This window comes from Macaca fascicularis, chromosome 3, assembly GCF_037993035.2.
Source record: "Macaca fascicularis isolate 582-1 chromosome 3, T2T-MFA8v1.1".
NCBI classification, from domain to species: domain Eukaryota; kingdom Metazoa; phylum Chordata; class Mammalia; order Primates; family Cercopithecidae; genus Macaca; species Macaca fascicularis.
Genome location: NC_088377.1, coordinates 46,471,411 through 46,497,900, shown reverse-complemented (window position 1 = coordinate 46,497,900; position 26,490 = coordinate 46,471,411). Strand labels below are relative to the sequence as shown.

The 26,490-nt window shown below is 48.5% G+C and overlaps 2 protein-coding genes across 10 annotated transcripts in view; one reads left to right on the top strand and one right to left on the bottom strand.

Annotated features, from left to right (window-relative positions):
* Positions 1-19,604, top strand: part of LOC102116774 (vacuolar fusion protein CCZ1 homolog B) — a 28,393-nt gene extending 8,789 nt beyond the window's left edge. Inside the window, exons 8-16 of one of the 3 annotated variants that reach the window (XR_012432210.1) lie at positions 3,527-3,608; positions 5,336-5,397; positions 6,337-6,448; positions 7,314-7,500; positions 12,564-12,597; positions 13,551-13,668; positions 17,018-17,176; positions 17,482-17,609; positions 19,263-19,604. Coding sequence is in view for 2 of the 3 variants with exons in the window: in XM_045384628.2 (XP_045240563.2) it covers positions 3,527-3,608; positions 5,336-5,397; positions 6,337-6,448; positions 12,564-12,597; positions 13,551-13,668; positions 17,018-17,176; positions 17,482-17,609; positions 19,263-19,318 (751 nt within the window). In the remaining variant the exon portion in view is untranslated. The remainder of the gene's footprint in view (positions 1-3,526; positions 3,609-5,335; positions 5,398-6,336; positions 6,449-7,313; positions 7,501-12,563; positions 12,598-13,550; positions 13,669-17,017; positions 17,177-17,481; positions 17,610-19,262) is intronic. The other 2 variants (XM_045384628.2, XM_045384629.2) reach the window with 2 other exon arrangements.
* A 163-nt stretch (positions 19,605-19,767) lies between these two features.
* Positions 19,768-26,490, bottom strand: part of RSPH10B (radial spoke head 10 homolog B) — a 44,612-nt gene continuing 37,889 nt past the window's right edge. For 4 of the 7 annotated variants that reach the window (XM_065541670.2, XM_065541671.2, XM_074034428.1 and 1 more), the window contains 2 exons: positions 21,766-21,964; positions 19,768-20,161 (listed from right to left, as the gene is read on the bottom strand). In XM_065541670.2, the coding sequence (XP_065397742.1) occupies positions 19,981-20,161; positions 21,766-21,964 (380 nt within the window). In that variant the 3' untranslated portion in view covers positions 19,768-19,980. Of the gene's footprint in view, positions 20,162-21,765; positions 21,965-23,410; positions 24,796-26,490 lie in introns of all 7 variants that reach the window. The other 3 variants (XM_074034427.1, XM_074034429.1, XR_012432209.1) reach the window with 2 other exon arrangements.

The window sequence follows — 26,490 nt, the reverse complement described above, 5'->3', positions numbered from 1 at the left end:
CAGGCTTGAGCTACCGCGCCCGGCCAGCCCAGTTTCTTAATCAGGGGTGTGGCCATATTTTACTACTATAACGTGAGTTCAGCTAATAGAAAAGGCAAAACTAGTTCCCCTGAAATTTACCTTCCCTGCCAAAATCTTGTGGCTCCATTTTAAGAAGAGAAACAAGTTACTGTAAAGAAATTTGAATCCAGTTAATAAACAACTTGGTGGGTTTCCACATGAACTTTGTTATCTCCTAGGAAGACAACACAAATTTCTGGTGAAAACCCATCTACTTTTTTTTTTGTTGTTTTTTTTGTGGTGGAGTCGCTTTCTGTTGCCCAGGCTGGAGTGCAGTGGCATGATCGATCTTGGCTTGCTGCAACCCCTGCCTCCTGGGTTCAAGCAATTCTGCCTCAGCCTCCTGAGCAGCTGGGATTACAGGTGCGTACCACAACACCCAGGTCATTTTTTTGTAGAGATGGAGTTTCACCATGTTGGCCAGGCTGGTCTCGAACTCCTGACCTCAAATGATCCGCCTGCCTCAGCCTCCCAAAGTGCTGGGATTACAGGCGTGAGCCACCGTGCCCGGCCTCCACCGATTTTTTAATTTGACAAATTGTATATGAGGCAACCTTCCACCGTACTGACTCTGCTGTAGTTGCTTTCTGTGATACGCACACGATGTTAGTAAGTGAAATACTGCCGTGGAATGTAGGAGATGGGAGGATAGTTGTGCTCCTGTAGCATCAGGTCTGCAGAGGGAGTGGCTCCTCCCCAGATTAAAATGACAGGAGGTGCTTGCAAGTGACATGCATCCACGGTGATAGGGAGATGTAGTGTGAGAAGCCGGAATCCAGCAGCAGTGGCCCATGGCCTTGTCTCCACCGAAAAGAGAAGAGCAGCTGAGATTCTGATCTCTGGGACGGACACAAGCCTTGCCGTGGGTGCAACCTCCTGAGAGTGAGGAAGAACGAAAGAGCAGAGGGTCCTCCAGGAGCTCATTCTGGGAGACGCTGGAGCCAGAGTGACCAGCAGCATTGGCCCTTGGAAGCCTGGAGTCACAGGACAATCTGGCGCCCAGCTCCAGGGATCCTGCTGGCATCGTCATCTTGGAATAGCATCCGAGGGGTAGAGCAGGGCACAGCTCTGGTGGCTGCACAGAACTGTTCTGTTGTCACCTCCAGTGTGCTCGTGGGGGAGAGGTCAGTCCCAGGAAGTAGCAACAAAAAGAACCTTCAAGAAAAACAGCATGTTACTCCAGTTGCGATTGCTTCCACCTGTCATCCCAGCACTCTGGGAGGCTGAGGCAGGAGGATCACCTGAGACCAGGAGTTCAAGACCATCCTGGGCAACATAGACTGTATCTCTACAAAAAATGCAAAAAAAAAAAAATCAGCTGGGCACTGTGGTGCGCACTTAACAGTCCCAGCTACAGAGACTATAGAGGTTGAGGCCGGAGAATCACTTGAGCCCGGAAGTTTGAGGTTGCAGTGAGCTATGATAGCACCACTGTACTCCAGCCTGGGTGACAGAGCAAGACCCTGTCGAAGAAAAAAACAGCACGTTTTGACAGAATTGCTCATTCCGAAGCTGTTGTATTTAAATGCCAAGAAAGACTTTTAAACCAGGTGCGGTGGCACATACCTATGGTCCCAGCTACTGGGGAGGAGGAGGCAGAAGGATCGCTTGAGCCAGGAGTTACTTGGAGACCAGCCTGGACAATATATAATGAGGCTCTGTTGTCTCAGCCTGGACATTATATTGTCATTATGTTGTCTCAGCCTGGACAATATGAGGCTCTGTCTCCACCAAAAAGGGGGAAATAAAAGAATTTGTCACAAGCAGAGTAAATATTACCCTTATGTATTTATTTAGTATATTGTTTTGATTTTTTTTTTTGGGACAGAGTCTCACTTGCTCGGTCGCCCAGGCTCTAGTGCCGTGGCGTGATCTCAGCTCACTTCAACCTCCGCCTCCCAGGTTCAAGCGATTCTCATGCCTCAGTCTCCCAAGTAGCTGGGATTAGAGGCGTGTGCTATCAGTCCTAACAAAATTTTGTGTTTTTTAGTAGAGCCGGTGTTTTGCCATGTTGGCCAGGCTGGTGTTGAACTCCTGACCTCAGGTGATCTGCCCACCTTGGCCTCCCAAAACCTGCTGGGATTACAGGTGTGAGCCACCGCGCCTGGGCACCTTCAGGATATTTCAGTGATCTTGAATAGAAAACCCCCAGATCCAGCCTCACTGTCTGTCTGTCTCTCTCCTTTTAAAAAACTGATTCCAGAGTCTGATGCCTGCTAGTTTCTCTGTGCTTTCTCCACGTGCTGCTCTTTCCTGCCTCATTTCAGATTAGACGGTTTGCCTGAAGCTTGTTTTTCTCCTCCTCCTTTTTCTACACCGAGATGCGGAGAATTAAAATCCATGTACATTTCTGAGACCTAGGATCACGTTCCCTGTCTACAGCACACCCATATTTTCCCGGGGAACTAAGGGAGAGAATGTGGGGTTACCGTAAAACCCAGGAAGCTAAGAGACACCTGCTGCTAAAATGAAACAGTGTGGCTTTGGAGGTTTCCTGCATAATCCTACATGGAATTCAACCAGTCCGATCCCTTGTGACTTTTTATCTCAAATGGCTTGTAAAATACAAGACTAAGTAGGAGTAGCCTTTTGCAGGTCAGGATGAAGTTCCAGTGCCTGGACTCCAGTTTAACTCTTTGCCTTCCTGAACTTCGCAGTCAGGAGGTGAGCCTCTTGATATAATGTTAAAGAAAAAAGCACCGGTAGTCGCAGCTACTCAGGACGCTGAGGTGGGAGGTTCGCTTGAGCCTAGGAATCGGAGGCTGCAGCGAGCTGTGGGCGCACCACTGTAATCCAGCCTGGGCGACAGACGAGACTCATCTCTTGAAAACTGAAAAAAGATGAGGCCAGGCACAGTGGCTCACATACGTAATCCCAGCACTTTAGGAGGCTGAGGCAGGAGCACTGCTTGAGTCCAGGAGTTTGAAACCAGCCTGGTGACATAGCAAGACCCCCATCTCTACATAAAGTAGAAAAATTAGTTGGGCATGGTGGTGCACGCCTGTAGTCCCAGCTAGTCCGGAGGCTGAAATGGGAGGACAGCTTAAGCCCTGGAGGCCGAGGCTGCAGTGAGCCGTGATCGCACGACTGCACCCGGCCTGGGTGACAGAGCAAGACATTGTCTCAAAGTTTTTTTTGTTTTTTTTGTTTTTTTAAATAAAAAATGAGCTTTATCCAGGGCTTAAATTTTTTTGGAAAAGTTTGACAAAGTATACCACATAAATTTAGATTTACCTCAGTGCTAAGAATTATGTTTAGGAAAAAGGAAACTCATTTTGATCTCAGGTAGAAAAATAGATTGTTTTGAGTTTTATGTAGCTTTAGACTTTAAAAAGTTAGAATTTATTCTGTGTCACTAAAAATGACTTGAGAAAAAAAAATTTTTTTTAAATGAACTTTATCACAGCAGTGGAAAGACGGAAGACAATTCCAAAACGTTTAACCCAGTGCTTTTCTGATGTTCCAGGAGTGGATTAGAACAAGATGACATGAGAATTTTATACAAATACCTTACCACCTCCCTTTTTCCAAGGCACATGGAGCCTGAGGTATGATGGGGACCATCGCTGCACACACTTACTCACATCCAGGGACACAGAGGGGGCGGGTGGAGTGCGATGGTGGTGCGTGAGAGCATTTCTGATCATTGCTGATGTATATTTTGACTTAGTGTGGTATTTATGTCGTTGTGTATCAGTTAGCACAGAAAACCACATGCAGCTCTCCTCCAGTGTGTGACATTCCGATGTGATGCAGAAAGCATCGTTTCATGTGTGTGTGTGTTGGTTTTGTGTGTTTTTGTTTGTTTGTTTTTTGAGATGGAGTCTTGAACTTTTGCCCGGGATGGAGAGGTTCAAGCGACTCTCCTTGCCTTGGCCTTACAAGTAGCTGGGATTTACAGGCGCCCGCCACCACGCCCAGCTGATTTTTTTGTATTTTTAGTAGAGATGGGTTTCACCATGTTGGCCAGGCTGGTCTCGAACTCCTGACCTCGTGATCTGCCTACCTTGGCCACCCAAAGTGCTGGGATTATAGGCGTTAGCCACCGCCCCCAGTCCAGAAAGCATGTTTTTAAGAGGAATAGAGGAAAAATTGGATTTCATTTTATTTTTAATTTATATATTTTATTTATTGAGACAGAGTTTTGTTCTTGTCGCCCAGGCTGGAGTGCAATGGTGCAATCTCCGCTCACTGCAACTTCCACCTCCTGGATTCAAACAATTCTCCTGCCTTAGGCTTCCGAGTAGCTGAGATTACAGGCGTCCGCCACCACGCCCAGCTAATTTTTGTATTTTTAGTAGAGATGGGGTTCCACCATGTTGGCCAGGCTGGTCTCGAACTCCTGATCTCAGGTGATTGACCTGCCTCAGCCTCCCAAAGTGCTGTGATTACAGGTGTGAGCTGCCGCTCCTGGCCGAAAAATTGGATTTTAGATCAGGTTCTAAAATCAGGTTTAGATCAGGTTAAAATGCCAGTGATCTTTAAAACAGTCGACCTGTGTCGTCTTCTCCTCTGTCAACATGAGACCTAATTTTCAGTAGATGTTTTAGTGCCGACCTGGCTTTCCACTCTAGTACTGAAATTTCCCGGTTTTCCCAGAGAACTTGTAAATGATATCACTGTGTTCTCCCGAAAGTATTTTCAGAGCTTAACACACAAAAATCATTGGGCTCAGCTGAACTCACTCTCTCCGCTTGTTCGTTCCCTCCCTCTTGTCCTCCCTCTCTCCAATTTTTTTTTTTTTTTTTTTTTTTTTTAGAGACAAGGTCTCTCTGTGTTGACTTAGCTGGTCTCAAACTCCTGGGCTCAAGCGGTCCTTCCACCTCAGCCTCCCAGGTAGCTGAGACTACAGGTGTATGCCACCACACCTGGCTATGTTTTTTTGTAGAGATGGGATCTTGCCATATTGCCCAGGCTGGTCTCAAAACCCCTGGGCTCAAGTAATCTGCCTGCCTCGGCCTCCCAAAGTGCTGGGATTATAGGCATGAGCCACCTCACCCGGCCAAAAATTGAAAACCTAGCCGGGTGTGGTCACACATGCCTATATCAGGAGGCTGAGGTGGGAGGATTGCTTGAGCTCAGGAGTTCAAGGCTACAGTGAGTCATTATCATGCCACACTGCATTCCAGCCTGGGCAACAGAACAAGATCCTGTCTCTAAAAGAAAAAGACAAATAGTATGGAACCAACTAGTAGATAATGAATGCTGTTTTTCAAAGCTTGGAAAATAAATAAAAAGTCTGATAAGTCATTCTCAACATTAAATTTATTTGCAGTTAGCAGGAAGGGATTCTCCAATAAGAGCAGAAATGCCAGGAAATCTTCAGCACTATGGAAGGTAGGACTTCTGTTCTTTGATTTAAGATACTGGGTTTTCTTTCTTCCTTTTCCTTTCTTGTTTTTTTTTTTTTTTTTTTTCTCGACTCAGAGTCTGGCTGTGTTACCCAGCCTGGAGTGCAGTGGCAAGATCTCGGCTCACTGCAACCTCTGCCTCCCAGGCTCAAGCGATTCTCATGCCTCAGCCTCCCCAGTAGCTGGAACTACAGGCACAAGCCACTATGCCTGGCTAATTCATTTTGTATTTTTAGTAGAGACATGATTTCATCATGTTGGCCTGGCTGGTCTTGAACTCCTGACTTCAAGTGATCTACCTACCTTGGCCTCCCAAAGTGCTAGGATTACAGGTATGAGCCACCATGCCTGGCCTGTTATCTTTTTGGTAAAGATAATATGGACGTTGAAATATCTTTGTGCCATCTGATTGACAGTAATCAACAAAGGAAAGTTTATTGTTTCTAGTGAGTTAAAACTTACTTTAGCATATCCTTTTTTTTTGTTTTTTTTTTTTTTCGATGGAGTGTCTGTCCCCCAGGCTGGAGTGTGGAGTGCAGTGGCACGACCTCAGCTCACTACAGCCTCCGCCTCCTGGGTTCAAGCAATTCCCCTGCCTCAGCCTCTCGAGTGGCTGGGATTGCAGGTGCCCACCACCAGGCCCAGCTAATTTTTGTGTTTTTAGTAGAGATGAGGTTTTGCCATGTTGCCCAGGCTGGTCTTGAACTCCTGACTTCAGGTGATCCACCCACCTCAGCCTCCCAAAGTGCCGGGATTATAGGCGTGAGCCACCATGCCCAGCCAGCATATTCTGATACGGTGTTATCCAAATAGCACCTGGCATCGAAAGCAACTGGTGAATATTAAGCAGGGATGTGTTCTGTTTCTAGATTCCTGATTCTAATTCACCTCATTGAATCAAGTCATGTCTGTTCTTGCTTTTAAGATTTCTTACCGGACCCTTGAACCTTAATGATCCAGATGCAAAATGCAGATTCCCCAAAATTTTTGTAAATACAGATGACGCTTATGAAGAGCTCCATTTAATTGTTTATAAGGTAACAACTTTTTTCCCTCCGGCGTTACTGATTAATACTGAAGTCGATCTTTCTTGCACGTGTACACGAGTGTGTATGCAAACCTCTTAAATGTTTCTTGGAAAAGATGTTGGAAGTTCTGATTATGGTAAAACTCAAAATGGGTGTTCTTCTAGAGTAGTAAGTTTATTTTCAGCTCCTTTTAAACAGTTTTGTTATTAGTGAAAGAGGAACTGTTTAAGATGGTGATTCATAAACGTGTGAAGTCCCACGTGCTCTCAAACCAAAGGCTGTCAGAGGTTGGTGCTCCCTGTTCTCGAAATGGCTCTAGATGGGGGCCGTGGCCACGTGTCTGTGCATGTTGCTTTTGCTCTGATTTTAAGGCTATGGGCTTGCTAATTCCATAAGGATCGTATTTGTTTCTGTCAGGACATCATCTTGTAAGGATATATACTCAGGTTGTGTTTCTAATTAAAGGCAGTTTTTGGTTCAAGAAAGAAGACGAGCATGTGTATGTGCTTCTCTTCTTTCCTGCCTGAGGCTGCGGAGAAGTTTTCATTCATAAAGGCTCAGAAATGATGCTGTTGGGGAACAGGAAGGAGCGGGGTGTGTCAGGATGAGGGAGTCCTGTCCGTCTCTGGAAGGTAGACGGGACTTGTCAGCCACGCCTGATGGAGGGCGGTGCCGGAACAGGCCTGGAATACGAGTGGCAACCCTGTGCTAAGGCAAAGGACCCACAGCCCTGCGGAAGCCCAGAGAAGCTCCTGACTTGGAGGGAGGGGTCACCTGAGTTGTCAGAGTGGGGACTGGGCCTGGAAAGGTGGGGAAGTGAAGTGAAGTATGGCAGAGAGGCCAGTCAGCCTCCCCTTCCCCCATCCTTGCACAGATAGGCCCGCGGCTGAGCATCCATCCCTGGGTGACAAGTGAGGGTCTGTTTAAAGAAAGGAAACAGTCTGAAGAGACCCCGAGTGGCTAACGTGGATGTCTGCCCCTGAGAATGAGGCCCTGCTCATTCTGGCATTTCTGTCTCCCAGACGGAACTGAGACCTTCATCCTACTCTGAGTGAAGCCTGGTGAGCCTTCTCGTTCCCTCATTGTTAAATATGGCTGCAAAAACAAAAGTAGAGGTCTCAAAAGAAACAAAAATGATTCCGAGGACAGACAAGAACTTTAAAAAATTAGTATCCACTAATTAGAAGAGTTGTATCTATTAATATAAAATGGAAATGGGCCAGGTACAGTCCCAGCACTGTGGAAGGCCACGGTGGATCACTTGAGGCCAGGAGTTGGAGGCCAGCCTGGGCAACATAGTAAGACCCTGTGTCAAAGAAAAATGTTTAAAAATTAGCCAGGCATGGTAGTGCTCATCTGTAGTCCCAGCTGCTCAGGAGGCTGAGGCAGGAGAACCACTTGAGCCCAAGAGTTGGAGGCTGCAGTGAGCTATGATCACACCACTGCATTCTAGCTTGGGTGACAGAGTGAAACCCTGTCTCAAAAATAATGAAACTGGCATCAACAGTTTCATATGTAGCACCAGACATTATGTGACAGTGGAAGAGAGATTTTCTCTCTTGAATTTGAGCATAGAGTTCTTTGCCACGCCAAGCTGTCAACCACAGATGAGACAAAAGACATTAGCACAGGCACGGTGGCTTACGCCTGTAATCCCAACACTTTGGGAGGCCGAGGTGGGCAGATCACCTGAGGTCTGGAGTTCGAGACCAGCCTGGCCAACATGGGGAAACCCTATCTCTACTAAAAATACAAAAAATTAGCTGGGCATGGTGGCACACGCCTGTAATCCCAGCTACTCTGGAGGCTGAGGCAAGAGAATCACTTGTACCCGGGAGGCGGAGGTTGCAGTGAGCTGAGATTACGCCACTGCACTCCAGTCTGGGCAACAGAGCAAGACTCTCAAAAAAAACGTTAAACATGAAAAGCCTCAAAAAGTTTACCCTCATGCACCCTTCCTCAGGGTGTCACACAGGGTCATCCATTAGCAGAATAAGTGAACAAACCAGGAAAGAACAGTTGGGAATCCAGAGCAGTAGTTCTCACGCATGAGACGGTACAAGGAAATCTTGGGGTGATCAGGCTCTTAAGGTCTGCTGGCGACACCCCGCCTCCAGCAGCTCCGTAACCAAGCAGGAGGAGGGAGGGCTCCAGGGTTCAAGCCGCCAAAATAAAAAGATGTTTCGTTCATCACGTGGTGTGCTTGAGAAGGTCAAAGTTGGGCTGTGACAGAGGCAGGGAAGGGGAGATTCCAGGAAGAGCCTACAAAAAGATGTGGTCGAAAAAGCAAACCAAAATGTTGGAGGTGTAATTTAGAGCAGGAATTGGAGTAGGAAGAATGTCCATTTGTGGATCAGGCGAAAATCTGAGACCCCATCTCAAGAAAAAAATCATTCCCCTTTGAATGACCCAGGTAATGACTCTGAAATCTCCATAAGCCTGGTGTGTAATATGCTGTTGATTGCATTTCTGTTTTTAAAGTCAATCTATAGACATAATTTGGGGTGTGATAATGGGATGGTGGCTGTGTTAAAGGGCCCTTACGTTTTTCTTAATGACTTTGAGATACAGTGCACGTACCGTACAACTCACCCTTGTACACTTAAAATGTACAATTTAGTGATTTCTAGTTGCAAAGTTCATGAGTCTCCAAGACCATCCTCACTTCTGACACCAGCTGCGAGTTTGGGAGTCTCCATGACCACCTTTAGGGTAAGAGTTCACTAGAAGTACTACAGGACTCAGAAAAGGCTTTCTACAGCAGTACGCCCGAGGCAAAGGCCATGTGTTCCAGAACCCCCAGGGGGTGCCTGAAACCAGGGACAGTACCAAACCCTTCACATACTGTGTTTTTCCTGTACATACATGCCTGTGATAATGTTTAATTTATACATATTCAGTACAGTAAGAGATTAATAGCAATAATAAGGCCGGGCACAGTGGCTCACACCTGTAATCCCAGCACTTGAGGCCGAGGCAGGCAGATCACTTGAGGCCAGGAACTTGAGACCAGCCTGGCCAGCATGGTGAAACCCTGCCTCTACTACAAATATAAAACTCAGCCAGGCATGATGGCATGCACATGTAATCCGAGTTACTCAGGAGGCTGAGTCAGGAGAATCGCTTGAACCTGGGAGGCGGAGGTTGCAGTGAGCCAAGATAGTGCCATTGTACTCCAGCCTGGACAACAGAGTGAGACCCCATCTCACAAAAAGTGATAGTAATCATGATTGGACAATAACAATACACTGCAATAAAAGTAATGAGAATGTGGTTTGCTTCCCCCTTACTGCAGTATTTTATTACACTGTCCCTCACGTGACCGAAACCACGGGAAGCAAAACCAGGGATAAGGAAGAATATACGCACAGCTGTGGTTTATTACGGTAAAAGAAGAATACAGGTTAAAATCAGCCCGGGGAAGAGGCACATGGGGCAGGGCCCAGGAGCCACCAATGGAAGGACTCCATTTGCATTAGGTTTGTTTGGTTTTTTGGGTTTCTGGGTTTTTGGTTTTTGTTTTTGAGATGGAGTCCCGCTCCGGTGTGAGCTTCCGGCTGTCCTCTCCCGTTGGGGTCATGCGGACAGCACAGTGCCTGTTTCCCCATCGAGGATGTATGGCAGTCTCTATGGAGTGCTGCCATCCAGGGAAGCTCACCTGAGCCTCGAGATCCAGAGTTTTTACTGGGGATTGGCCACAGAGACACAGCTGGCCCCGTGTGGCCGGCCTTAGTCTCCAGCCCTCCAGAGGTGGAGCGGGTGCTGTACGGGCTTGGGCTGTAAGGGATATTGGCCTGTAGTTTTGTTTTCTTGTGATATCTTTAGGCAATGCTGGCCCAATAGAATGTGTTGGGAAGTGTTCCCTCCTAATTTTTTGGAAGACAGTGAAGCACTGGTGTTAATTCCTCTTTACATGTTTCATAGAATTCACAATCAAGCTCTCTGCATCTGGGCTTTTCTTTGTGGGAAGTTTTAAAGTTAATTAACTGTGCGTAGTGTTCCATTATTGGAACACTAAGCTTGTGGGAGTTATTTATATCCTGCTGAAGGTCATCGCCAAGGTCTCATTTTTCACAGAAAAGATTTACAACCTCCAGCATAAGTAAGTTAATTTCTTTACTTGTTAGAGGTTTGATTTTGTTTCTTCTTGAGTCAGCTTTGGTAGTTTGTGTCTTTCTAGGAATTTGTCTGCTTCAATTTGATTTGATTTGTCAGCACACGGGTTTTCATGGTATTATAGGTAAAGCCGGGTACGCCTTCATTTTTCCTGTAAAGTCAGTAGTGATGTCTCCTCTTTCATTCCTGGTTTTAGTAATTTGAGTCTTCTCTGTTTGTTTCTTGTTCTACAGTCTAGCTGAAGGTTCTTCATATTTCTGGAATCTTCACAAGAAAAAAGGAAAAGGTTTTCAATGTTGGTCTTTTCACAGAACTCACTTTTGGTTTCATTTATTTTCTCTATGATTTTTCTCTATCGAGTTTGTTTCTGCTCTCACCTTTTAGTATTGCCTTCCATTTGCTTTAGGTTTGTTTTTTTTTTGAGACAGTCCCACTCTGTCACCCAGGCTGGAGTGCACTGGCACAGTCTCGGCTCACTGCAACCTCTGCCTCCTAGGTTCACACAATTCTCTTGCCTCAGCCTCCTGAGTAGCTGGGATTATAGGTGCACACCAACACGCCCGGCTAATTTTTTTGTACTTTTAGTAGAGACGGGGTTTCACCATGTTAGGCTGGTCTCAAACTCCTGACCTCAGGTGATCTACAAGCCTCGGCCTCCCAAAGTGCTGGGATTACAGATGTGAGCCACCGCACCCAGCCCCACTTGCTTTAGGTTTAGTTGACTCCTTTGTCCAGGATCTTAAGACGAAAGGTCAGGTCACTGATTTGAGATCTTTCATCTCTGAGACAGGATCTCGCTCTCTGAAGTGGGAAGAGGTACTGGGGCAGGTGGGAATGTGATTTCAGGAGCGGAGGCCTGTGGCTGGTGGAAGGCGGCCAGCGGAGGAAATAGAATGGCTGTAAACCATAGAGGAGGAGGGGGGAAGGCAGATGAGGGGTGACACGCGTCATGACATGAGCAGGAAGTAAATACGATGTCTAAAGAGGATACGCTAAAGAGTTAGGATAAGCCCGTTGTCTAATAACAGTTTAAAGTGGTTGCCAGGGAGGAGAGCTCAGAGAAGGAAGTCTGTGGCTTTCATCGTCAGGCTTGATAGGCTTGATGTTCTTTTGAGCCTTTTTTTTTTTTTTGGAGACGGAGTCTCGCTCTGTCGCCGAGGCTGGAGTGCAGTGGCGGGATCTTGGCTCACTGCAAGCTCTGCCTCCCGGGTTCATGCCATTTTCCTGCCTCAGCCTCCTGAGTAGCTGGGACTACAGGCACCCGCCACCATGCCCGGCTAATTTTTGGTATTTTTAGTAGAGACGGGATTTCACTGTGTTAGCCAGGATGGTCTCGATCTCCTGACCTCGTGATCTGCCTGTCTCGGCCTCTGAAAGTGCTGGGATTACAGGCGTGAGCCACCACACCTGGCCTGTTGAGCCTTTTTTTTACCATAATTGCTTTGATAAATTTTAAACATTTTTGGTTATCTGTGGTCCTGGTTGTTGTAGGTTGCTATGTCTATGTCATAACTGCAATTATTTGCTATAATAAAGTGAGACAAGATGATATCCATTTACTGTCTTTGTAAACTTGTGTCAGTGGAAATCATCACAGAATAATTGACAGTTTCTGCCAATTCTCTCTCTGGAATATACACAGATGAAAACTATGAACCCCTAAGTCCCCATCACACAAGTGAGTAAGATTCTGGTTTTGTTGCCTCTCTGTGTTGTGTTATTGGGTTTGCAAGAGCATTTTAAGTCCTCACGTCAGTCCCGGACACTTCCCTGTGCTCTCTGATGAGGACGTCTGTGGTCACCTCCCCACAGGCACCGTCACACCTGACAAGGTGCACAGCGCTCCTCTCGCATCACGGAATGGGCAGCCTGCGTCCAGATGGCTCTGGTTGACTGAAAAACATCTTTTTACCATTGATTTGTCCCTGTCGACTTTGAACAGATTGTGATTATATGAAAGTCTCCTTTTTTCTACCGTTTCATAACCTTAGGTTTGTTCTCTTCCCAGGCCATGAGTGCGGCTGTGTGCTTTATGATCGACGGTGGGTACGCGCCTTCATCTGATTTCAGCCTGACTAGGCTTTTTGTACTTTGCTGCGTCCTGTTCTTAAATGATAAATATGTTTTGGGGGTTTCAGTTGTTTGGGGGTTTTTTGTTTGAGACGGGGTTTCACTCTTGGAGCACAGTGGCACGATCGTAGCTCACTGTAGCCTCGACCTCCTGCGTTCAAGTGATCTTCCCATCTGGGCCTCCCGGGTCGCTGGGACCTGCCAGCCCACACGGCCGCACCCAGCTAATGTTGTTGTTGTTGTTATTTAGACAGGGTCTCGCTGTGTTGGCCAGGCTAGTGTCAAACTCCTGGGCTCAAGTGATCCCCCCACCTTAGCCTCCCAAAGTGCTGGGATTTCGGGCGGGAACCCCCACACCCAGCCCATTAAATGATAAATGTGTTGTCGTCAGCAATGTAGAGGCACAGAGAGGAGCCTGTTCCCCATCTGGGACCCCCCTGGCTCCTGAACTAGCCATTGCTCGTATTTTTTAAGTCCTAGTCATCCCACTAGTCAGCAGAATGTGGGCATCTTTCTGTGCCCCGCCGACCGCGAGCTGGAGACAGCGGTGGCACCTCTCCCGGGGGGCTCTGAGGATGGAATGAGGTCGTGTGTGCGAAGCACCAAACAGCACCTGGCCCGTGAGTGCTGTGGAATGTTTGTTAAATAAACACACGACCTTCTGAGGCGTTTCTGGGGTCGGCAGCCCTTTACACCCCACAGGGTGCACCTCAGTCACCTTTCCACAGTGAGAGGTCTTTGCCTTTTTCCATCTGAAACGTAAGCGGTTTTCCATCTTCTGTTTTTCTTGTATTTGAGGAGCAGGAGGGGCCTGAGCGTTTCATCGTTTGCTTTCCCAGATCAGTGACGTTTTCGTTTGAATACAGTTGTTCAGCATCGGACAGTCACATGAATCTTACCGGTTTGTTTTGTCATGACTTGCCAGCCTCTATCCAGCCAACGCTGGATTTTTGCCGAAGACTGGACAGCGTCGTCGGGCCCCAGCTCACGGTGCTGGCCTCTGACATCTGCGAGCAGTTTAACATCAACAAGAGGATGTCTGGGTTTGTACTTGGCTTTCTGTTCACGTTCACGCATTGAGCGGCTTTTAAAACACGCGTAGTTTTTCTTAAAGATGTGGGTGGTGGTAACAGTCCTGTGCTCTCGTGGAATCTAGAGAACGGTGATACGTGCCATTCAGGCCTGTCGGAAAGGGTCCTGGGGAAGCCGACCTGAGTTTTTCTGCCCCGTGATGGCAGCTGGGGCTGGGTCTTCTATTAAATACCTTCTCTCAGCTCCCCGCTGATTGGAACATCCCATTTCACTGGCCCAGATGGTTACGTTCACGTGGGCAGTAGTCAGCATGGTTTTGGTGTGCGCAGACTGAAAGCATTTTGCCTCTCATTGTGTGAAAATGTGTAGGGGAAACTGGCTGGGATGTGGGGCATTGGGCCTGGGTACTCAATGTGGCAGCCTGAAGGGTCTACACTGAGTAGGAGAGGCAGGATTCGCTCCTCTAACTCTCTAGACACTGAAACGTCCTTAAATTCTTCCTCCTTAGCTTTTGAGACAAAGTCTCACTCTGTCGCCCAGGCTGGACTATGCAGTGGCCTGACCTCAGCTCACTGCAGCCTCCGCCTCCCAGGTTCAAGCGATTCTCATGCCTCAGCCTCTCGAGTAGCTGGGATTATAGGCGTGTACCACCATGCTGGGCTAATTTTTATATTTTTAGTAGAGACAGGGTTTCACTATGTTGGCCAGGTTGGTCTTGAACTCCTGACCTCAAGTGATCCACCCACCTCAGCCTTGCAAAGTGCTGGGATTACAGGTGTGAGCTATAGCACCCGGCCTTCCCTATCTTTTCTCAATATAAAATAGTTATTATAAAGTGAAAAGTGAGGTCATGGAAAGCCCTTTGCGAAGTTGAGTCCTGCTTTTAAATGGGCTCTCTACACATTGGAGAAGTTACTAAAATGCTGTGCATTTCTGCATAAGCTCATGTTCTTAGTGTTCATACGTTGTTGTTTTGGGCTTTCTTTGAGACGGAGTCTCGCTCTGTTGCCCAGGATGGAATGCAATGGCATGATCTCGGCTCACTGCAACCTCCGCCCTCCCAGGTTCAAGCGATTCTCCTGCCTCAGCCTCCTGAGGAGCTGGATGCCATCATGCCTGGCTAAGTTTTGTGTTTTTGTAGAGATGGGGTTTTACCGTGTTGGTCAGGCTGGTCTCAAACTCCTGATCTTGTGATCCACCCGCCTCAGCCTCCCGAAGTGCTGGGATTATAGGTGTGAGCCACCGCACCCAGCCCATATGTTATTTCTGTGTGGTCTTGTATAAGCGTGGGCCTCTGAGAGTGCAGAAGCGAGCGAAGGTGAAAGCACGTGTAGATTTTGGTGTGTGGATTACTGCTGTCAACAGCTTACATCTTCGTTGGTTTTTGGTTGTTTTTGTTTTTTGAGACAGAGTTTCTTTCACCCAGGCTAGAGCGCGGTGGCACGATCTCAGCTCACCGCAACCTTCAGCCCCTGAGTTCAAGCAATTCTCCTGCCTCAGCCTCCCAAGTAGCTGGGACTACAGGCAGGTGCCACCATGCCCAGCTCATTTTTGTATTTTTTAGTAGAGATGGGGTTTTGCCATGTTGACCAGGCTGGTCTTGAACTCCTGACCTCAGGTGATCCACCCACCTCGACCTTCCAAAGTGCTGGGATTACAGGCATGAGCCACCACGCCTGGCCAGTAGCTTACACGTTGACAGTGCTACTGAATCATTAAATTATTTGGCCATAAAAATACCAGGTTTTCCTTAGTGAAGGAGGCATAAGTGAGTTAAATCGATTTGGATCATGCAGGTTATCAACTAACAGATGGAAAGTGACAAAGTGTAGTGACCATAGAGAACGCGTCACCTGTTCTTTTTGGTTTTTTTGTGGGTTTTTGGAGACAGGGTCTCCTGCTGTCGCCCAGGCTGGGGTGCAGTGGCGCAATCATGGCTCACTGCAGCCTTGACCTCCCACGCTCTAAGTGATCCTCCCACCTCAGCTTCCTGGCTGTAGAGCTAGGACTACAGGTGTGCGCCACCACGCCTGGCTAATTTTTGTATTTTTTGGTAGAGACAGGGTTTTGCTGTGTTGCCCAGGCTGGTCTTGAACTACTGGGCTCAGGCAATCCTCCCTCCTTGGCCTCCCAAAGTGCTGGGATTACGGGCGTGAGCCACCGCTCCTGGCCCCACAAAGTGTTTTGAGGATAGAAGCTTACACCCGATTTAAGTTCCTTGTCTATGCAGACGACTAAATTTGCAACTCTTTCCAGTTTTTCTTGTCATTGTACTTTCCTTAGCCTTAGGGAGCTACTGAAAACAAAATCTGGTTTTATAAGAAGTTTCTTTTCATGTTCCTGGAAACTAAATCCTCCACGTTCTTTTTTGCCTAGATGTAGAGTATTTCAGTAGTACCCCACTTGTCCGGAGGTCGGATTTCCGGCACCCCCAGCCCTCCAGAACATGGCTGCGAACCCCGAAGCAAGCAGAGGCGGCTTCTGAGCCCGGGGCGGGGCTGTGCTCGGCTCCATCCCAGGCCCAGGGTGCGCATTGAGGGTGCAGTGAGGGGAGGGGAGGGGCCCTGGGAGGGGTGAGGCTCAGCTTTTTCCACTAGGTCCCGGAGGAGGTCACAGACGCTGACCTGGGAGGCAGTGTCACAGCATTGTCTAGTCAGTTTAGGAAATAAAAAGGTGTATCCCATTTAAAATGTTCATTAGACTGCAGTGGAAAAGGCGACTGTGTTTTACGATGATTTCCATTGGGGATGATAGGAGGAAAAGCTTTGTTACATACATATTGTCGTAGGCTTCGGTCACGAGGCAGGTTCACTTCCACGGGACGCTCCAGCCTTTTTCGGTAAAGGACCAAATAAGAAGCATTTCAGACGTCCCGGGCTGTATGTAGATGTATGTGTTACAACTACTCAGCTGTCATTTTGACAGGAAAGCAGACAACACATGAACGTGTGGCGATGGCGATGCTCCCGTGAAACTTTGTTTAGAAAAAGAGGGCTGGGCCGGGCGCGGGCACTCAAGCCTGTAATCCCTGCACTTTGGGAGGCCGGGGCGGGCGGATCACAAGGTCAGGAGATCGAGACCATCCTGGCCAACATGGTGAAACCCCGTCTCTACTAAAAATACAAAACTTAGCTGGGCGTGGTGGCGCATGCCTGTAATTCCAGCTATTCAGGAGGCTGAGGCAGGAGAATCGCTTGAACCCGGGAGGTGGAGATTGCAGTGAGCCGAGACTGCATCACTGCACTCCAGCCTGGGTGACAGTGAGACTCCATCTCAAAAAAATTTTAAAAAAATAATCTAGTTGTATCGTTTGGTTATATCCATCCAGGGTATTACCGTCTTTGTGACATGTTTGTACAGGTCTGAGAAAGAACCCCAGTTTAAGTTTATTTACTTCAACCACATGAATCTGGCCGAGAAGAGCACAGTTCACATGAGGAAAACGCCCAGTGTGTCACTCACTTCCGTGCACCCGGATTTAATGAAGATTCTCGGTGACATCAACAGTGACTTCACCAGGTGATTCCAGCCACTTCTCCAATCAGGTGTCCCCTTTCTAAGAAAAAAGACACGGAAAGTCCCTTCAAAGCCAAATGACCCAGAGCCCTTTCCATGGGGTTCAAGCTTGAACCACCTTCATGGGCGCCACTTCCAGACACACACTTGGGAGCCCCTAAGTCACCGGTTCCCTCGCCCAGGACTCCCTGAGCCTTTTAAATGCCACGTGCGCCCGTTCCATTTCCTGTTCTCGTTTTGGAATGCTTGCTTTCCCCGTCTAGCCATGTGAATAACGAACGGCGCGTTCTGAAACTCTTCTCTTGCAGAGTGGATGAGGATGAGGAGATCATCGTGAAGGCCATGAGTGATTACTGGGTTGTTGGAAAGAAGTCTGATCGGCGGGAGCTCTATGTTATTTTGAATCAAAAAAATGCAAACCTGATTGAAGTAAACGGTAAGTAGGATTTGGTATTTCAGGAGAATTTTAATGCTGCTGATATGGAAAAGTTGTTTTTTCACTGTATTAAACCTGGTTAAAAAATAGAAACATGAGAAATAGAACAAATGTCTGTTGAGATTGTAAGCAGGTGCCTCTCAACATTTTCAACATTTGGTCCCTTTTCTCTTTCTTGGAAAACTGACGGGACTTTCCTGTAGCACAGGAAACTTGATAGTGGCCCAAAGAAAATTATTTTCTACAATCTAAAAAATAACAATAATAATAACTTTACTGTGCATTAAGAAATGTCCCCTTTTTGGAGACAGGGTCTCACTTTGTCACACAGGCTGGAGTGCAGTGGTGCAATCATAGTTCACCACAGCCTCCAACTCCTAGGCTCAAGCAGTCCTCCCACCTCAGCCTCTCGAGTAGCTGAGCCCACAGGCATGTGTCACCATACCCGCTAATTTATTTTATTTATTTATTTTTTTTGAGACGGAGTCTTGGTCTGTTGCCCAGGCTGGGCTCAAACTCCAAGCCTCAAGCGATCCTCCGGCCTCCCAAAGAGCTGGGATTACAGGTGGGAGCCACCTTGCCCAGCCCCAAATGTCCTTTTTTAATATCCTGTGATATAAACGTATCTTTTGTAGGGAGAAGCTGCCAGGTTCATGGGGCCGTTTACAACGATCCCTCTGAACACCGGCAGCATGATAAGGCATTTTCTCCTGCCCTCCCGCCAAAGTGGCCAGCCGTGCCCACCTCACGGGGTGACCCGGCAGCTGCTCTGCTGACAGCTCGGCTGCCCTGGAGAGAGGGGACCTCGCCTCGGCAGAGCTGCCCCCTTGGGCGATGCCCCACATGTACACTGTGTGGAAATTCAGTGTAAGCGTCTTTTCTCCCCTTGTATCTTCTCGGGCATACTACATTTTTCTGTTATTAACACTTGCATTAGTAATTGTGTGCATGAGAAACATCAGTTAATACAAGCCTGATCCAAACTGAATTCAATAAGACCAAAATCCCGACACGTCTGCGGGGCGCTGGGTCTGCAGCTCAGGGTCGCTGTCAGTTTCTCTGTTGTTCCATCAGTTCTCCCAGGATGACGACAGCGCCAGCCTCGTGCTTCTAACCCCCTCCCCGGGTGTCCTGGGCACTTTGCCTGCAGTTCCTCAGGCTGGGCAGCAGTGTTATATGCTCAGAACTACTGAGGCCTGGTAGCTTTCTTAGGTGGTTTTCTCCCCTCTTGTTAACATTTCTTGGCTGGGCACAGTGGTTCATGCCTGCAGTCCAGCACTTTGGGAGGCCAAGGTGGGTGGATCACCTGAGGTTAGGAGTTCAAGACCAGCCTGGCGAAACCCTGTCTCTACCCAAAAATACAAAAATTAGCCGGGCGTGGTGGTGTGCACCTGTCGTCCCAGCTACCTGGGAGGTGGAGGCTGCAATGAGCCAAGATCACACCAGATCACACCACTACACTCCAGCCTGGGTGACAGAGCAAAACTCTGTCTCAAAAAAAAAAAAAATTCTTGCCTAGTCTTCTGGGATTTAAGGTCAAAATCAATGCAAATATCTATTGCTAATTTTACCCAAGAAGAATTTAATTATATGTCACATAACCTTTTAAGTGGCTGCCGCTTCCTTCCTCACTGTTGTCTGTCGGTTTTGCAGAAGAGGTCAAGAAACTCTGTGCAACGCAGTTCAACAACATCTTCTTCTTGGATTGACTGACGGCTCACCGAAAGCATATTTAAAAGACACTCGGCAAACATTTGGGCATATGCAAGTTACTGGTCATATGACGGACTGCATTCAGGACAAGGGAAAAGCAATACTTGCTTTGAAGAATCACATTTCTACTCAGTCTCCTGATCTCCTGAGGTTTTTAGATTTTAAATATTTATGTGGAATTAATTAAAGGTAGTTGAGTATATCTCTATCATTCCATTCTTTTGACATTATGTGAATATTTTACTGGAAAATAAGATTAATAAATTGTTAAAGTTTTTAAAATTCTGGTTTTATGTTGAGTCTCCTGCTGCCTATTTGTAGATTACACCAGCCACCAGGTCCTTGACCCAGGCTGGAATGCAGTGGCTCACGGCACCCTCAATCTGCAATCCTCCCGCCTCAGCCTCCCAAGAAGCTAGAACCACAGGTACACACCACCACGCTCGGCTAATTTTTTAATGTTGCAGAGATTGGGGTCTCACTATGTTGCCCAGGCTGGTCTCGAACTCCCATAATCCAGCCATGTAGGAAACCTGAGATGCAGCGGGCCAGGCGGTATTTTAAAACACTGCAACGAGTACAGTGCTAAGAACTGTAATGCTCAGGAAATCTTACAGCACGTGCTGTCCTAAGCCTCTGTGTGTGTCCTCGTGGCTCGCTACTTCTTCTTCTTCTTGCTGGTGATGGTCTTGCTGGACGGGGACACGGTCACGTCCTCCTTGGGAGGGTCCAGTATGAGATAAGAGGATGACACGTCCACCGGCTCCTTGATCACCATGATGTCCACCTCATAGTCTTGTCTCTTGGCTTCTTCCTCTCTCAAGATAAACATATTCAGCCTGAAAGCAAACATGAGAAGGTGGGAGCTTTTTTCAATCCCCCTCAAAACCGCAAAAACAGTTTGATGCTATTTGTAGTATACAGCCCTTCAGACCTGCATTTCAGCAGCGTGTTAAACAGAACTAAGCTGCTACGCTTTGCCTGAAATAACTGATGCCATGTCGACACAGTCCAAAGTAAACTTTTCATGTATCTATGAAAAGAAAAATTTTCTTTTTGAGACAGAGTTTCACTCTTGTTGCCCAGGCTGGAGTGCAATGGTGCAATCTCGGCTCGCTGCAACCTCCACCTCCTGAGTCCAAGTGATTCTCCTGCTTCAGCCCCCTGAGTAGTGGGATTACAGGTTTCCACCACCACGCCCAGCTAATATTTTGTATTTTTAGTAGAGATGGGTTTCACTAGGTTGGCCAGGCTGGTCTCAAACTCCTGACCGCAGATGATCCACCTGCCTCGGCCTCCCAAAGTTATATATGTGTGCGTGTGTGTGTGTATACATATATAATATATATAATTTTGAGATAGGGTCTTGCTGTGTTGCCCAGGCTGGAGTGCAGTGGCACAAACACATCACTGCAGCCTCAACTCCCAGGCTCAAGCAATCCTCCTGCCTCAGCATCCAAAGTAGCTGGGACTACAGGCGCCTGCCACCACATCTGGCTAATTTCTGTATTTTTTGTAGAGATGAGGTCTTGCTGTATCACCCAGGCTGGTCTCAAACTCAAGTGATTCCCCTGCCTTGGTTCCCCAAAGTGCCGGGGTTACGGGCATGTGCCATGATGCCCAGCTCGTTTGGGGATTTTATGGAGGGTCCAATATGTAGACCCGAGTAAGTCACTGGCTATCAGTTATTGAACTCAAGCTCCAGCCCCTCTTCCTTCCTGGGAGGTTGGCTGGAGCTGAAAGTCCCAATCCTGTAATCTCCTGGTTGGTTCCCTGGCAACCAGCTCCAGCAAGAAGCTATCGAGGGCCCCTGGCCCCCAGTCATCTCATCATACAAAAGCCAGTCATTACCCCGACAGTCCACAGCTTTTGAAGCTCTTGGGGCAAGAACTAGAAAACGGCTGCGTGCAGTGACTCACCCTTGTGATCCCAGCACTTTGGGAGGCCAAGGTGGGCGGATCACTTGAGGTCAGGAGTTCAAGACCAGCCTGGACAACCTGGTGAAACCCCGTCTGTACTAAAAATACAAAAATTAGCCAGGCGTGGTGGTGCATGCTTGTAATCCCAGCTACTCGGGAGGCTGAGGCAGGAGAATCACTTGAACCCAGGAGGCAGAGGCTGCAGTGAGCTGAGATCGCACCACTGCACTCCAGCCTGGGCGACAGTGAGACCCTGTCTAAAAAAAAAATTAAAAACTAGAAACTAAGACCAAATATTAGAACCAAAGATGCTCCCATTACCCTATTACTCAGGAAGTTACAAAGGCTTCAGGTGCTCTGCCAGGAACAGAGACCAAATACTCATTCCTTTTTATGTCAAAGACGCCCTTAGGAAATTGTAAGCTTGTCCGGAAAGCACTTGGTCCTGATGCATTCTGGCAGCTACAGAACACAGGATGGAGAGCGAGCAGCTCGGGAAGGAGCGGAGGGACCTCGTAAGTTACCTTGCTTCCAGTTCATCATCTTCCATCTTCCGCTGCTGGGCCCGTGCTGTGCTGTGTAACCTCTCTTCCCTTATTTTCTCCTTGATAGCTTCTTCACGTTTATACGCGTGAAAGAGCGTGTTCACAAAGAAGACGTACATACTATTGACCCACGTGTTGAACTCTTCCTTTTGATCATCCTTGGGTCTCTCGTATTTCTCTGGAATAGAGTTTCATGAAGCTGAACATGAATGCAATCCTGCTGTAAACTGGGAGTCTGCGTGCTTTTTCTCTTTCTGGCCTCCCTGCGGTGGGCCCCCTGCTCCTCGGCCAGGAGAGGGGAGAGGAGAAAGGACGCTGCTCCCATGACTGCCTGGAACAAGGCAGGGGCTCAGTAGACCCTGGCTGGGATTATCAACCTTCCCTTTGAGTTTCCTGCTGCCCTTTTTTTTTGGAGACAGTCTCACTCTGTCGCCCAGGCTGGAGTGCAGTGGCGTGATTTCAGCTCACTGCAACCTCCACCTCCTGGGTTCAAGTGATTCTCATGCCTCAGCCTCCCGAGCTCCTGAGTAGCTACAGGCATGCGCCATCACACTCGGCTAATACTTGTATTTTTAGCAGAGATGGGGTTTCACCATGTTGGCCTGGCAGGTCTAGAACTCTTAACCTCAGGTGATCCACCCACCTCAGCCTCCCAAAGTGCTGGGATTACAGGCATGAGCCACTGCGCCTGGCCACCTCTTTTTTTGTCTAAATATCTTAAGAATGTGGGTTTTCTGATATTTTAATTTTCCATGTTTTCAAGAATAATAAATCCTTGTTTCTTGTTTCTTGCTTTTTTTTTTTTTGGAGACAAGGTCTCACTCTATTGCCCAGGCTGGAGTACAGTGGCATGACCATGGCTCACCGAAGCCTGGAGGAACTCCTGGGCTCAAGTGATCCTCCCATCTTAGCCTCCCTGACAGCTGAGAATGGAGCAATGCGCCACACACAAGGCTAATTTTTTTAGTTGTGAGACAAGATCTCGCTCTGTCATCCGGGCTGCAGTGCAGGGTCACCATCATGGCTCACTGCAGCCTCCATCTCCTGGGCTCAGATGATCCTCCCACCTCAGCCTCCCAAGTAGCTGGGACCACAGGCGGGTGCCACCACGCCCAGCTAATCATTGTTTTTGTTGTAGAGACAAGGTTTCGCTCTGTTGCCCGTGGCCTCAGATTCCTGAGCTCTAGTGATCCTCCCATCTGGGCCTCCCAAAGTGCTGGGATTACAGGCGTGACCCACCGCACTGGGCCTAGGTCTTGGGGACAAAATATTCGACATCTTGTATTTATTCAGAGTTTGAAACCCCTTTAAGACAAGGATAGCTGTGTACCTGAGTGAATCCTCTCTCCTGGAGAACTAGACAACCGGTCACTCTCACAAAAGGAAGTTCCTAGTAGTTACAGTTACCCCTCTCTATCTTTCTTGTCTAGGCTAAAGAATCTCTAAATCTTAAACTACCACAATTTTTTCCATCTTTTTAAGCAATTTTGGTTATCCAGTCACTTGGAAGATTTTAAAATTCATAAATCACATTATATGCAATCCAGGACTCTAAGGTCAGAACAAGACAGAATCCTGCCTCAACCTCCCAAGCTGCTGGGAGTACAGGAGTGTGCCACCGTACCTGGTGAATTTTGCTTTTTTTTGTAGAGACAGGGGCTTGCTATGTTGCCCAGGCTGGTCTCAGACTCCTGGGCACAAGTGATCCTCCTGCCGTGGTCTCCCAGAGTTCTGGGCTTACAGCTGTGAGCCACTGCACCTGGCGGCAACATTGTCTTATGTTCATTCATGAACTCTCAACTAGACACCTACAAGCTGGAGGACAGTAGGTCACGGCTGCCACATGCAACAATCAGATGAAATGGTACTGGAAGAGATGCCACGTGGGTCAAAGGGGCCCTTGACAGGAGACAGGGCAGGAGCCACAGGCCTGGTGAATGGCACACCAGACTTAAGGAATGACCAGAGAGATCCAGGGCAAAATCCAGCTGGAGCTGGGACTAGAGAAAATCAGATCAACAGGAAAGCACATTAGCTGGGGTTCCACTTCCAGTCTATTTCTGTTCCAGGAACTGTGCATCTTGTTACGGCACTGCAGGAACGCCCTGTCTCTGCTGGGATGCCGAGCTCTGCGGGAGAAAATGACAACCCACAGATTCGCGCCAGATGGAGAAGAAACCAAGGACGTTGAGGGGTCGCAGAGGCCAAACGCGAAGAGTGTTTCAAGAAGCTGACGGTTTTCCTGACTATGGAGAGATCGGTTCAAGTGACGGCAGGATTCCTGGGATGGCAACATGGAGGCACTGCTGATGAAGAGGGGCCTTCAGTGGCCTGGGGAGGGCAGTGCCACATGGAGCAAGCTAAGAAGACACAGGAGAGGTACTGGAGAAGGCGTTGCATGTATACAGCTCCCTAAGATGCATCAGCAAAGGGAGCAGGGAAGGAAAGTGGGATCTAGAGGGGAAGGTGAGGGAAGAGATTTTCCTTTTTCTTTCTTTCTTTTTTTTTTTGAGACAGAGTCTCACTCTGTCACCCAGGCTGGAGTGCACTGGCGTGGTCTCAGTTCACTCTGTCGCCCAGGCTGCAGTGCGGTGGCGTGGTCTCAGCTCACTCTGTCGCCCAGGCTAGAGGGCAGTGGCGTGGTCTGAGCTCAGTCTGTCACCCAGGCTAGAGGGCAGTGGCGTGGTCTCAGCTCACTCTGTCGCCCAGGCTGGAGGGGAGTGGCGTGGTCTCAGCTCAGTCTGTCGCCCAGGCTGGAGGGGAGTGGCGTGGTCTCAGCTCACTCTGTCGCCCAGGCTGCAGTGCAGTGGCGTGGTCTCAGCTCAGTCTGTCGCCCAGGCTGCAGTGCAGTGGCGTGGTCTCAGCTCACTCTCGCCCAGGCTGGAGTGCAGTGGCGTGGTCTCAGCTCACTCTGTCGCCCAGGCTGGAGGGCAGTGGCGTGGTCTCAGCTCACTCTGTCGCCCAGGCTGCAGTGCAGTGGCGTGGTCTCAGCTCAGTCTGTCGCCCAGGCTAGAGTGCAGTGGCATGGTCTCAGCTCACTCTGTCGCCCAGGCTGGAGGGCAGCGGCATGGTCTCAGCTCACTGCAACCTCTGCCTCCGGGGTTCAAGCAGTTCTCCCACCTCAGCCCTGAGTAGCTGGGACTACAGGCGAGCGCCACCACACCCGGCTAGTTTTTTTATTTTTAGTAGAGATGGGGTTTCACTATGTTGGCCGTGCTGGTCTCGAACTCCTGACCTTGGGATCCACCCACCTCAGCCTCCCAAAGTGCTGGGATTACAGGCATGAGCCATGGTGCCCGGCCAAGAGAAGAGATTTTCCTAACTGGGCATATGGAGCACATGTGTGCCGACGGGAACAATCCATTAGAGGAGGAGTGACGGGAAATGACAGGCACTGTAGAGCCGATACACAGGGGAGGCCTCAGAGAGGACAAGGGCCTGGGATGGAGCCTTTAAAAGTTCACCACTGAGTGGGTGGCCGGCCAGAGAGAGACACCGTCAGAAAAGGGGGAAGGCCAGGCACGGTGGCTCACACCTGTAATCACAGGGCTTTGGGACACCAAGGCGGGAGGATCACTTGGGCCCAGGAGTTCAAGACTGGCCTGGGCAACACAGCAAGACCCCACCTCTTTAAAAAAAAAAAAAAAAAAAGGCCAGGTGCAGTTGGGCTCCTACCTGTAACCTCAGCACTTTGGGAGGCCGAGGCGTTCAGACCCAGGAGTTCTTGGATCCAGGAGTTCAAGACCAGCCTGGGCAACATAGCAAGACCTCACCTCTTTTAAAAAAAAAAAAAAAAAAAAGGCCAGGCGTGGTTGGGCTCACACCTGTAATCTCAGCACTTTGAGGCTGAGGTGGGCAGATCACCTGAGGTTAGGAGTTGGAGACCACCCTGGCCAACATGATGAAACCCCTTCTCTACTAAAAATACAAGGCGCCGTGACGGGTGCCTATAATCCCAGCTACTAGCGAGGCTGAGGCAGGAGAATTGCTTGAACCGAGGAGGCGGAGGTTGCAGAGCTATGATGGCACCACTGCACTCCCGTCCTGGTGACAAAGTAAGACCTTGTCTCCAAAAGAAAGAAAAAGAAAAGGGGAAACACCAGGGCTTGTTTAATCATGGAAACAAGGCCACATGCAACTGGCAAGGCCAGCAAAGTGACAGCGGAAAATTCCCATGACATTGATCATCATTGGATGACCCTGAGGAAAGGAGAGGCGTGAGGTTGGAAGTTCACGCAGACAGGGCTGAGGAGTCAAACCAGAAGGGAGGAAGTGCAGTCAGCAGAGAGAGAGGCCTCGAGAGCCATCTTCCCAGGATAAAGGAAAACATAATGAAAGAGGAGGATGAGGAAGTGAATAAGAATTGTTTGTTGGTTTTAATTTGAGCACCTTTAAAACTCAAAGAGAATGAGACCCTGGAGAGAGAAAAGTCGCCTGGAAGAAACAATACAGTCAACAGCAGCAGACTCTGAGATGGGCGTGCAGGGCCCAGGGGAGGCCCAGGGGTCCCATCCCCGCCTCTGCCCTCACAGACTGAGTCAGCACCGCAAGGTCACGCCTTAAACTTGAACTCCAAACCAGGGAGGAGAAATGGAAGCAGCTCAGCCTCATTGTTTAAAAAGACAGTTGTGCTGGGTGTGGTGACGCCTACTTGTAATCCCAGCTACTCGGGAGGCCCAGGTGGGAGGATCGCTTGAGCCCAGG